Source organism: Oncorhynchus keta, chromosome 13 (genome assembly GCF_023373465.1).
Source record: "Oncorhynchus keta strain PuntledgeMale-10-30-2019 chromosome 13, Oket_V2, whole genome shotgun sequence".
NCBI classification, from domain to species: Eukaryota; Metazoa; Chordata; class Actinopteri; order Salmoniformes; family Salmonidae; genus Oncorhynchus; species Oncorhynchus keta.
The window spans coordinates 35,161,660-35,175,243 of NC_068433.1; the positions used below are offsets into that span (position 1 = coordinate 35,161,660).

The following is a 13,584-nucleotide window of genomic DNA, read 5'->3' on the forward strand; positions in this document are numbered from 1 at the left end:
TTATTATGTTACAACAGACCAGCTGTATCTACTGTCTCCATTTCACTTTGGCCATTGTTGTGTGGGCCTGCCCTCCCCTCAACAGCCTCAAATAGGCTATTTCATGTGGGTTGGGGTGGGGCGGCAGACACACGCATCTCACATTTCATGACATTACATGTTTATATATTGCTTCTAAAATTTACAAAAAAATCACAAATAATATTATAATATTATTATTAATTTCAAACAAGGGCATTAGCATGATAAGAACTTACCAGTCCAAAACGATGTCCTCTCCCGTTCAAAAAATATTCCTCCACAATCGCTAAATGAATTGTCCTACAACAATCTCCGCCTCACCTTCGCAATCAATTTATTCAAAAATTGTGTGTACATCTGTATATCTAGACTTAGATTTAGCTTTCCCTGACTTAGTCGCCATAATGATTGATATATATACACAGCTGAATCGCGTTTACCAAACAATGCAATGCGTAATATGTGTTTCTCCTTCCGGTATGAAACTTCAATAGCGAATGACTCACTTTACGCTGGAGCTTACTACATGAGTTCGTCTTGCAACACAAACACATGGCCTATTGCCGTTTAGCTTAGCTCATTGGCTATCTACCCAGCTAGATTTTAAGATGATCAGAGGGTCATTGGGTGAAAAGACAGTCAATCAACGAAACAGCGGGCAAATCATTGGTGCACAATGATGTCATGACTTGTTGTCTTCAAATCATTTTCGTTCAGTCAATACGTCCCGCGAAATGGCCCATCAGGTTTGATTGTGTTACAAACAAAGCAGTTGATTGCAGTGAAACTAAACATGACTGGAGAAGTCACGTTCTGTGTGGGTTATTTACCTGGAATGTGTAGACGAAAATGGAATGAGACGGAATTCACGACACAAGCAGTTCACAAAATGAAGAGGGCCAGTGGTGTAAAATAACCCATGCTGGTTGTCATGACTATCCTGTGAGGATCCAAAGGATCAGGTTACAATGTATCAGCTCTACAGCGCGCTCCCTCTCTCCCGCAGAGGGGAAGAAGGATGGATGTGGGGGTTTAATGATACCTCACTCGATCGTAAACCATAGGCAGCAGACGACTCACTTTGGGGCCTAGTTTGGGTGATCAGCATGTCTATGTGCCTTATAAAGAGGTCCAAGAACTTCAACATCAAACAATGGACACTGGGACAATATTTTTCATCCTCCAAATGTTGGTAATGATGAGAGATGGAATGTGGAAGATTAATTTCTATTTTGTGATGTCACTAAAAGTTAAATGAAGACATTATAACAAAAACATTGTACCTTGAAGGGCTTTCACAATGTGTATACATTTGTTGCAGCAGTGTGTAGGAGGGAAATGCAGAGATGTGTCAAGTGTGCAGGAGGGCATGGGACAAAGGAATGTGTAGTATTGGTGGAAAAACTGTGTCTCAATTGTGGGGGTGTCCATGTTGCTGGGGATCAGAAGTGTCCGGTATGAGAGAGATTGAGATTGCCAGGGTCAGAGTAGAACAGAAGGTGTCATATGCTGAGTCAGTGAAAAGAGTATAGGATGATGGTTCAAGGGTGAGTAGGAGGAGTAGTAGGCCTTGGTTCAAGGGTGAGTAGGAGGAGTAGTAGGCCTTGGATAATACAGAGTGATACGAATTTGTGTTTCAGTAATGTTGGCTTCTTAGCATTCATTGCCATGGTTATCAACTGTCCTGCAGAAATGGAATGTAAATTACAGAAAATATACACTGCTCAAAAAAATAAAGGGAACACTTAAACAGCACAATGTAACTCCAAGTCAATCACACTTCTGTGAAATCAAACTGTCCACTTAGGAAGCAACACTGATTGACAATAGATTTCACATGCTGTTGTGCAAATGGAATAGACAACAGGTGGAAATTATAGGCATTTTGCAAGACACCCCCCAAAAAAGGAGTGGTTCTGCAGGTGGTGACCACAGACCACTTCTCAGTTCCTATGCTTCCTGGTTGATGTTTTGGTCACTTTTGAATGCTGGCGGTGCTTTCACTCTAGTGGTAGCATGAGACGGAGTCTACAACCCACACAAGTGGCTCAGGTAGTGCAGCTCATCCAGGATGGAACATCAATGCGAGCTGTGGCAAGAAGGTTTGCTGTGCCTGTCAGCGTAGTGTCCAGAGCATGGAGGCGCTACCAGGAGACAGGCCAGTACATCAGGAGACGTGGAGGAGGCCGTAGGAGGGCAACAACCCAGCAGCAGGACCGCTACCTCCGCCTTTGTGCAAGGAGGAGCAGGAGGAGCACTGCCAGAGCCCTGCAAAATGACCTCCAGCAGGCCACAAATGTGCATGTGTCTGCTCAAACGGTCAGAAACAGACTCCATGAGGGTGGTATATGAGGGTCCGGCGTCCACAGGTGGGGGTTGTGCTTACAGCCCAACACCGTGCAGGACGTTTGGCATTTGCCAGAGAACACCAAGATTGGCAAATTCGCCACTGGCGCCCTGTGCTCTTCACAGATGAAAGCAGGTTCACACTGAGCACATGTGACAGACGTGACAGAGTCTGGAGACGCCGTGGAGAACGTTCTGCTGCCTGCAACATCCTCCAGCATGACCGGTTTGTCGGTGGGTCAGTCATGGTGTGGGGTGGCATTTCATGTGCTCGCCAGAGGTAGCCTGACTGCCATTAGGTACCGAGATGAGATCCTCCGACCTCTTGTAAGACAATATGCTGGTGCGGTTGGCCCTGGGTTCCTCCTAATGCAAGACAATGTTAGACCTCATGTGGCTGGAGTGTGTCAGCAGTTCCTGCAATAGGAAGGCATTGATGCTATGGACTGGCCCGCCCGTTCCCCAGACCTGAATCCAATTGAGCACATCTGGGACATCATGTCTCGCTCCATCCACCAGGAGTTGGTGGAGTTGGTGGATGCATTAGTCCAGTTCTGGGAGGAGATCCCTCAGGAGACCATCCGCCACCTCATCAGGAGCATGCCCACACGTTGTAAGGAGGTCATACAGGCACGTGGAGGCCACACACACTACTGAGCCTAATTTTTACTTGTTTTAAGGACATTACATCAAAGTTGGATCAGTCTGTAGTGTGGTTTTCCACTTTAATTTTGAGTGTGACTCCAAATCCAGACCTCCATGGGTTGATAAATATGATTTCCATTGATATTTTATGTGATTTTGTTGTCAGCACCTTCAACTATGTAAAGAATATTTAATTCATTCACATCTAGGATGTGTTATTTTAGTGTTCCCTTTATTTTTTGAGCAGTGTACTTTGTAGTGGCAGCTGCAGAGAAGAACTTGGGTGTACAAGGTTTTAGCTAGAACCCTCTCATTTTTATCCTGTAGGCACCTGCCACTTATCACAGGTGAGATTAAAGAATCACTTGCCTCCAACCACATTCATTTGGACATTTATGACTTTAATGACTTATGACTCAATTTAAATAAAAAAATGTTTCCCTTGGTCCTGTGCAGTTTCAAAACAAACTAATACACCTGTGAACACCAAATGTTTTTTCAATTTCAACTCATTTTAGAAAACATTTTGAGCGGTATACGTTGGCTTGTTCCCATTTCCTCCCACCTTAGCGTGTTTGTAGATGTCCACACAGGTTTCCACGGCAATGTTCTTGGAGCAGATAATCTCACAGTGTCGTTGAAGGGCCTCTAGTTGAAAGAATTTTGCTGCAGACAGGAGCTGTGGAAGAGAGGGAAAAGAGAGCAGAAACACACACAGTGAGAAGTGGGTTGGACTTTCTGGGTAATGACATGAAAAAATGTTTGATGGGGTTGAGGTCAGAGTTCTGTGCAGGCCAGTCAAGTTCTTCCACACCGATCTCAAAAAACATTTTTGTAATGAACCTCGATTTGTGCACAGGGCGTTGCCATGCTGAAACAGGGAAGGGCCTTCCCCAAACTGTTGTTACAATGTTGGAAGGACAGAATCGTATAGAATGCCATTGTATTTCCCTTCACTGGAACTATGGGGTCTAGCCAGAACAATGAAAAACCATCCCATGCTATTATTCCTCCTCCACCAAACTTTACAGTTGGCACTATGCATTAGGGCAGGTAGCGTTCTCCTTGCATCCGGCAAATCCAAATTTACACCACTCCAGCCGACGCTTGGCATTGCACATGATGATCTTAGGCTTGTGTGTGGCTGCTCGCCCATGGAAACCCATTTCATGAAGCTCCCGACTAACAGTTGCGTCCAGAGATAGTTTGGAACTCTGTAATGAGTGTTGCCACTGAGGACAGATGATTTTTACACACTACACACTTCAGTCTCGTTCTGTGAGCTTGTGTGGCCTACTAATATGCGGCTGAGCCGTTGTTTCTCCTAGACGTTTCCACTTTAAAATAACCGCACATACAGTTGACCGGTGCAGCTCTAGCAGGGCAGACATTTTACAAAAAGACTTGTTGGAAAGGTGCATCCTATGACGGTGCCACGTTGAAAGTCACAGAGCTCTTCAGTAAGGCCATTTTACTGCTAATGTTTGTCTATGGAGAATGAATGACTGTGTGCTCGATTTTATACACCTGTCAGCAACTGGTGTGGCTGAAATAGCTGAATCCACTAATTTGATCGGGTGTCCACATACTTTTGTATATATAGTGTATTTTATTTAAGTGTCATTCACAAAATCGGAAATACAAAACACAAAACAAAATGTCATTTTACAATTTACACGCATAGATAATAATCATGGCACAGTATGTACAGTATGTATGATTTGCAAACCTGCTCTGTCAGTGTAATTGTTTGAGAATTATTGTGTGACAAGTATGGCTGCATTGTCATTGAAATAAAATATACAGTGCCTTGCGAAAGTATTCGGCCCCCTTGAACTTTGCGACCTTTTGCCACATTTCAGGCTTCAAACATAAAGATATAAAACTGTATTTTTTTGTGAAGAATCAACAACAAGTGGGACACAATCATGAAGTGGAACGACATTTATTGGATATTTCAAACTTTTTTAACAAATCAAAAACTGAAAAATTGGCCGTGCAAAATTATTCAGCCCCTTTACTTTCAGTGCAGCAGAAGTTCAGTGAGGATCTCTGAATGATCCAATGTTGACCTAAATGACTAATGATGATAAATACAATCCACCTGTGTGTAATCAAGTCTCCGTATAAATGCACCTGCACTGTGATAGTCTCAGAGGTCCGTTAAAAGCGCAGAGAGCATCATGAAGAACAAGGAACACACCAGGCAGGTCCGAGATACTGTTGTGAAGAAGTTTAAAGCCGGATTTGGATAGAAAAAGATTTCCCAAGCTTTAAACATCCCAAGGAGCACTGTGCAAGCGATAATATTGAAATGGAAGGAGTATCAGACCACTGCAAATCTACCAAGACCTGGCCGTCCCTCTAAACTTTCAGCTCATACAAGGAGAAGACTGATCAGAGATGCAGCCAAGGGGCCCATGATCACTCTGGATGAACTGCAGAGATCTACAGCTGAGGTGGGAGACTCTGTCCATAGGACAACAATCAGTCGTATATTGCACAAATCTGGCCTTTATGGAAGAGTTGCAAGAAGAAAGCCATTTCTTAAAGATATCCATAAAAAGTGTTGTTTAAAGTTTGCCACAAGCCACCTGGGAGACACACCAAACATGTGGAAGAAGGTGCTCTGGTCAGATGAAACCAAAATTGAACTTTTTGGCAACAATGCAAAACGTTATGTTTGGCGTAAAAGCAACACAGCTCATCACCCTGAACACACCATCCCCACTGTCAAACATGGTGGTGGCAGCATCATGGTTTGGGCCTGCATTTCTTCAGCAGGGACAGGGAAGATGGTTAAAATTGATGGGAAGATGGATGGAGCCAAATACAGGACCATTCTGGAAGAAAACCTGATAGAGTCTGCAAAAGACCTGAGACTGGGACGGAGATTTGTCTTCCAACAAGACAATGATCCAAAACATAAAGCAAAATCTACAATGGAATGGTTCAAAAAGAAACATATCCAGGTGTTAGAATGGCCAAGTCAAAGTCCAGACCTGAATCCAATCGAGAATCTGTGGAAAGAACTGAAAACTGCTGTTCACAAATGCTCTCCATCCAACCTCACTGAGCTCGAGCTGTTTTGCAAGGAGGAATGGGAAAAAAATTCAGTCTCTCGATGTGCAAAACTGATAGAGACATACCCCAAGCGACTTACAGCTGTAATGGCAGCAAAAGGTGGCGCTACAAAGTATTAACTTAAGGGGGCTGAATAATTTTGCACGTCCAATTTTTCAATTTTTGATTTGTTAAAAAAGTTTGAAATATCCAATAAATGTCATTCCACTTCATGATTGTGTCCCACTTGTTGTTGATTCTTCACAAAAAAATACAGTTTTATATCTGTATGTTTGAAGCCTGAAATGTGGAAAAAGGTCGCAAAGTTCAAAGGGGCAGAATACTTTCGCAAGGCACTGTATATTAAAAATTTTTATTCTTACCTCCATAATCTCAGTATTCATGATGTGCAAGGACTCAGTGCCTCCACAATACAGGTACTGCATGACCAACTGTAAAAGAGGAATGTTGTTATGACTCAAGCCTCTCAACACATTAGGAACAGCCTAACTGAATTACTGGTATTGGTAGGGTAATACTTATATACAGTATAAGCATTTCAAAAATATAGAAAGCTCCGGAGTTTTAAATTAGTTTTTGCTGTGGTGCGAATCCCAGATGAACTATGAACACATTACTATTAACCCATTTACTGCAACCTAGTTACAGTAGTACATACAGTAGGCTACCTGGAATATGTTGTACTTGACATGACTGATCTCAATGTAGGTGTTCTCTGCTGCTGGTCTGTTTTGGAGCAGGGATTTAAACCTGTATGAAATAATTAAAGAAAGGTGGGGAAGACAAGTTGTCAGAAAACAAAAGGAGCATGTCGTAGTCTTCATTAGTGACATGTGACCAGTGCTGTACTGGTAAACACCTTATTCTATTTTGCATGAGCATCTTTTGCAGAAAAATGCATTGATAGTATAGGGAGCGTTACTTTATTCACCGCCAACAACGATCAGCAGTTTACCCACCAATTTTTGCATATGACATGTCTTTGTCACTCTTATGAACATATATAACCTAACATGCATGGGGGGTGAAATAATTGATTTATAACCACCTCTGAAAAAACATTGTTAGAAAAAATAGTTTGGGGGTATTCTAATTGTTGAAGCATTATTTTTCTCTATTTTTTAAAATAAAAATGTTTTATTGTTCAATTCCAACCTAAAAGTATTTCACAGATTATCATGTTCAAGCATTTTTCATCACCTGGCTGAAGCAGTAAATAACAGGACTTTATGTGCATAGAAGGGTTTTTCTTCCACCAGAAACGTTACATCAGACATCTCCTTGTTGTTGAGGAAGTGGGGGTCTGAAAGAAGAAGGATAATTACAATATTTGTCCACTTTTAACACTGTGTTATATTTATCTCTATTGTTACTCAGTTAGTTTTTAACAAAGAAAATGTAGAGACATTTGTGAAATAAATTTGACTTGTGTATTCATCCATCTTGACTACTTGTCCAATTTGACCTGCATGTGACCTTTTACAAATTACTCAGAATGGCATAGGCTGGACAGATATGCTAGCAGGATACTTAAATGGCATCCCACGTAATCTCCCGTAGAGAGTATTCTAACTAAGCATATCTATGACCACAAAGCTTTACTGGACTGAAGCCTCCTGTATTCATATGAATCTAACAGATGGTATGGTAATATCAGCTACTGAGCTCCTCAGCTACAGCATGCAGCTTTGGGAGCAACCTAATGAAGCTATTTAGCAAACTGTTTTTCAAATGGAATAATTACGCTCATCTCATTGCTGTTCCAAAGAGCATCTTAATTCTTCATCCTCAAAGCAAGCTTTCATTTATTGATGACACCCTCAAGACCTTCATAGGTGTAATTACAAAATTACATTGTAGCAAATGCTGACTTTTATTAACAACGCTGAACATATTAGATCAAGGTCAAGTAACTAGAACACATCAACACCAGCCCATCGATAATTCAAAATCTATATGCATTTGTGTTTGTGCTAGAGACACAAACACAAATGTGTGGAATACAACTTGAACTGCCAACGTACAGTATAGCAGAACAATAATTTTCAAGCTCTAGTTTTCAAGCTTCCATTTCATTCTACACTGTTAATGATGAATGAAGATAAATTATTATTGCAATTTCTATAGGGCCACTCCTCCATCCCATCACATGTAAGCACATTTTAGAGGCACCACAAACACAAAGAGGGAGGCAAGTTCTGCTGCCTTTCTGAACATGCATGGCGTGGGTGCAAACCGTTTCCACTCAGGAGCAACATCTTCCTTTGCTCACCAAGTCTCGAGGTCTGGTTCCTCCTGATCTCAGTGAGTTTGGGGATAGGGAAGGGCCCATAGCACTGGGAGAAAATCACAGACAGCTGGCTGATCACCTCATTCTGCAGGCCAGGCAAAGAGGGAGATGAGAAGACATAAATGGACATGGGAAATGTTTGGAAAAAGGGCAGTTATGTACTGCTGTAAGAAGAGTTATTAAAACCTGTTGCAACTCTAGGGGCAGTATTTTCATTTTTGGAAAAAAAACGTTCCTGTTTTAAACGGGATATTTTGTCAAGATGCTAGAATATGCATATAATTGACAGCTTTGGATAGAAAACTCTAACGTTTCCAAAACTGTAAAGATATTGTCTGTGAGTATAACAGAACTGATGTTGCAGGCGAAAGCCTGAGAAAAATCCAATCTGGAAGTGCCCCAGGTTTTGAAAGCGCTGCGTCCAATGAGTCCCTATTCAGCTGTGAATATGCCATCAACGAGCTTACACTTTTTACGTATTCCCCAAGGTGTCTACAGCATTGTGACGTAGTTTTACGCATTTCTGTTGAATAATAGCCGTAGGCGGCCACATTGCGTAAGTGGTCACATGGTGGCTCCGAGAGAGATTCTCGCATAAAATACAGAGGTAGACATTACTCCAATCGGTCCTACTGAAAAACTAATTGTCCCGACGGATATATTATCGAATAGATATTAGAAAAACACCTTGAGGATTGATTATAAACAACGTTTGCCATGTTTCTGTTGATATTACGGAGCTAATTTGGAATATTTTTCGCAGTTTTCGTGACTGAAATTTCCGGTCGATTTCTCAGCGAAACGTAAAGAACAAACGGAGCTATTTCGCCTACAAAAATAATATTTGGGGAAAAAATGAACTTTGGCTGTCTACCTGGGAGTCTCGTGAGTGAAAACATCTGAAGTTCATCAAAGGTAAACGATTTAATTTGATTGCTTTTCTGATTTTCGTGACAAGGTTACCTGCTGCTAGCAAGGCATAATGCTATGCTAGGCTATCGATAAACGTACACAAGTGCTTGTCTAGCATACTGTAAAGCATATTTTGAAAATCTGAGATGAAAACAACAAAAGGCTAAGCTGTGTCTCAATATATTTAATTAGTTATTTTCATGAATAGGAATATTTTCTAGGGATATTTATGTCCGTTACGTTATGCTAATTAGGTTCAGGCGTTATGCCGTTGCGTCATGCTAATTAGTTTACATTCCCGCATGCGGGTTTGGGAGTCACAAGAAGTTTTAAATAGAAGGCCATAGAGGTGAATGTTTTGCAATTCATGCATGAATATAATGATACAGATTGAAGAACATATCAAAGCTGCTACATACAATACCAGTCAAATGTTTGGACAAACCTAATCACTCAAGGGTTTTTCTTTATTTTTACTATATTCGACATTGTAGAATAATAGTGAAGATATCAAAATTATGAAATAACACACATGGAATCATGTAGTAACCAAAAAAGTGCTAAACAAATCAAAACATGTTTTATATTTGACATTCTTCAAAGTAGCTAACCTTTGCCTTGATGACAGCATTGTACACTCTTGGCATTCTCTCAACCAGCTTCACCTGGAATGCTTTTCTAACAGTCTTGAAGGAGTTCCCACATATGCTGAGCACTTGTTGGCTGCTTTTCCTTCACTCTACGGTCCAACTCATCCCAAACCATCTCAATTGAACTGTCGTTTCTCTTTGCTTATTTGAGAAGTTCTTGGCAAAATATGGACTTGGTATTCTTACAATGTAGAAAATAGTAAAAACAAAGAAAAACCCTTGAATGAGTTGGTGTGTCCAAACTTTTGACTGGTAATGTACATTGGGAAAAAATATATGTAAAAAGTATATCATACGAAGATGCAAATTAAGAAAAGTCAGAAAGTAAATGATTGAGACAGACTTGCAACAGGACAATATTGGAATTTGTACTGTAAAAAAGCAAGTGATGGGTAAGAAAAACAAGAAATGTTAATAGAAACATGTGCCATGAAAGGAGGTAGGACCCTAAGTTTTTCCTGGCCATGTGACCTACAGGAAATAGTCAGACTGCACAGGACTAGTGACTGAAATTTTTCCTGGTCACATGGACACAAAACGGGAACATTTTTTATAAAACATTTTGTAAACTAAAAATGAAAAGGAACGTTTCTTATTGGAAAAGTCCACGTAGTCCTTCCCTGTTTCAGTCGGTTTTCTTCTGTTTGGTCCCTAATGAACATGACCACGGGGGACAGGGAATTCCAGAGCCTTAAATTGGGTACACACAATCATATCACCTTGCTGGCATGGAGGATCTGGAACATAAGTGGCAGGCCATGGGTGATGAGCTCCGCAGTGTACTCTTCCTCCTGGATGCAGCTGAAGTCCTTGAGCAGACCCTGGATCAGTGGGCGCCGGTGCTGCAGGAAACAGGTGCGCAGAGACTCCAGCCAAGTGTGCATGGTCCAGGGGACACCTGGGAAGACCAGCAGCAATCAATAAATAACAAAAAAGTAAATACTGTAGCTGCTAGCTACTACACCAGCAGGAAAAGCAATTAGATCAAAAATGGCTAAAGCACTGACCATGCCTGCCTCACTCTATAATGGTGATGGATGAGCTTAAAGTGCAGCTGTTGCTGTCTGTGGTGTATATGGATGGAGTGGTGGTGCAGTTTTTCCATTGGCCCTCAGTTGTGGATATCTATGGTGGTCTTGTACAGTCCATGGACTCACCTAATCAGTGAATGTCTACTATACTGTATAATGGCAGTGCATTAGCATTATTTTGATAGGTGGTGATTGCCACGCGCAGCATAAACCCAGCTCCCAGCAGTTGAAACCGGCACACGTATAATTACAACCAATTAGCAAGTCGGAAATGTCAGAGATTCCTAGTTCCGACTAGCACTTGGATGCGGTATCAGACCTGGGTCAAATCCATACATCAAACACCTTCAAATACTTGATGTACACCTGATTAAGCTGCATTTTTGGGACTGTTCCATTCGCTCCATTTGACCAAAACAAGTCTAGTGCACTTTAAGTTTTTGAAAGTGTTTGACATATAGTGTTTGGCGCGGGGTGAGTGTATGTTAACTCTGACCTAAACTGCGGATGTCTATGGTGATGTCCACATGGCCGTGCTCAGTGCTATGGTACATGGCCTCTCTCAGGGCCCTCAGTTTGGCCTTTCCTGTTCGTTGGAGGGTCCCGACGGCCTGGGGAGGTTTCTTCTCCCCGGGCACCGAGCTCTTGGCCAGGATCTCCTCCAGGGAGAGGACGTCATCCTTTTCTTTCTCTCCATGAGACAGAAGCTTCCGGAACACATTTCTGAAAGGGGGAGGTTTGTAATGTTGGATTTATATTATAACTCACACACCTATCATTCTACCAGATGCAAGGAGAAAAACGGTAAGCTGAGTAGAAAAGAAACCCCAACACACGGGTGATCTTTAAAACCTATTCGGGCTAGGGGGCAGTATTTTCACGTCCAGATGAAAAGCATGCCCAAAGTAAACTGCCTGCTACTCAGGCCCAGAAGCTAGGATGTGCATATAATTAGATTTAGATAGAAAACACTAAAGTTTGTAAAACTGTTAAAATAATGTCTGTGAGTATAACACAACTTATATGGCAGGCGAAACCCTGAGAAAAATCCATCCAGGATAAAAATATTTTAGGTAACTGTGGTTTCCATGCGTTTTCTATGGGAACCTAGATTTCTGTGGCAATTGGTTGTAGTTCCTATTGCTTCCACTAGATGTCAACCGTCTTTAGAAATTGGCTGATGTTTTTCTTTAGAGAAAAGAAGAAGTACGGTTGTTCAGAACGAGGGTCTAGCCTGGTGTCCTTTTTTTGTTTGGTGCGCGCGACCTGAAGCTCGCTACACTTTCATTTTAGCGGCAATTGAACACAGTTTATTCCGTCTTAAATTTGATTGATTATTTACATTTAAAAATACCTAAAGATGGATTAGAAACGTTTTCGAAATAAGTTTACAGGTATGTATTAGATTATTTGTAGTCATGTTGGTCGAGTTGGAACCGGTGTTTTTCTGAATCAAGCAGGCCAAATAAATTGACATTTTGGGAATATAACGATAGAATTTATCGAACAAAAGGACCGTTGGTGATGTTTATGAATGTCATGTGTTTGTTTTGTGGGGTGCTATCCTCAGATAATCGCATGGTTTGCTTTCGCCATAAAGCCTTTCTGAAATCTGACACGTTGCCTGGATTAACAACAAGTGTAGCTTTTAATTTGATGTATTGCATGTGTGGAGGAAAATGTAATATTTCGAATAAAAAAATGAATTTTGCGCTCTGCAATTTCACTGGATGTTGTCGAAATGTTGCGCTAGCGGAACCCCAAGCCGTAACAGGTTTTAATGCTCCACAGATTTAATGGATCTTTTCTCCAATGTTTCAGTCCCAATATAACTTCATCAGGAACACTCCAGTGTGTTGGAGTTTCTTTTCTAGGCCGAGGATGCGTGACGATATCTAACCTCCCGTTCCGCCCCTGTCCCGCCCTTGTCTCACCCTCCAGAACACCAGAGCTAAACAACAATCACATTCTGCATGTGTTAGCTGTCAAACTCAAACATAAAGGTCAAGTGATCATTACAGTATAACCCAGCTACCTGGGACGTGGAAATTTCAACATTCTCTTCATAATTGGGTCACAAATTATATACTGTAGACTTAATGAGAATTTGTACCGCTATGAACAACAAAATTGGAAAAACACCCTACAATTAGTTACAATCCTTTTTTAAAGGTATGGCCGGTATGTATGGCTTGTACACTCTTAGAAAAAAGGGTTCCAAAATAATTCTTTGCAGAGGGATGGAGTTCTACCAAGAATAGTTTTCATCTGAAATTTTTTGGGGGGGAATTAAGGGATATTTGCCTATAGTTTGGAAGGCAAGAAGGATTCTTTGTAAGGCAAGAAGGGTTCTACATAGAACCCTTCTAAAGCCGGGTGAATACTACACAAAATATCGCTGAGCCTCTCTTAGTAAATGACTGTCTTTCCTGTAATTTTTTGTCTTGCCAACATAGTGGTGCGCACGCTAAACGATCTGTCACAGACTGGGTGTCACATACTACAAGATTCTTCACTTGGTCCTGAGGATTCTCGATACAATGCTATAGCACGAAAACAAAACAGGAGTTTGTCACGAGCCAGACAGTGGCAAAACAAATATGGA

The 13,584-nt window shown here is 41.3% G+C and overlaps 1 protein-coding gene across 2 annotated transcripts in view; it reads right to left on the reverse strand.

The window, feature by feature from the left end:
* Window positions 1–13,584, reverse strand: part of LOC118373656 (ankyrin repeat and BTB/POZ domain-containing protein 3-A-like) — a 218,558-nt gene that overhangs the window by 25,961 nt on the left and 179,013 nt on the right. For both annotated transcript variants that reach the window (XM_035759857.2, XM_052460056.1), the window contains exons 9-15: window positions 11,476–11,702; window positions 10,668–10,846; window positions 8,369–8,471; window positions 7,297–7,399; window positions 6,765–6,846; window positions 6,459–6,527; window positions 3,578–3,691 (exon numbers count right to left, since the gene is read on the reverse strand). In XM_035759857.2, the coding sequence (XP_035615750.1) occupies window positions 3,578–3,691; window positions 6,459–6,527; window positions 6,765–6,846; window positions 7,297–7,399; window positions 8,369–8,471; window positions 10,668–10,846; window positions 11,476–11,702 (877 nt within the window). The remainder of the gene's footprint in view (window positions 1–3,577; window positions 3,692–6,458; window positions 6,528–6,764; window positions 6,847–7,296; window positions 7,400–8,368; window positions 8,472–10,667; window positions 10,847–11,475; window positions 11,703–13,584) is intronic.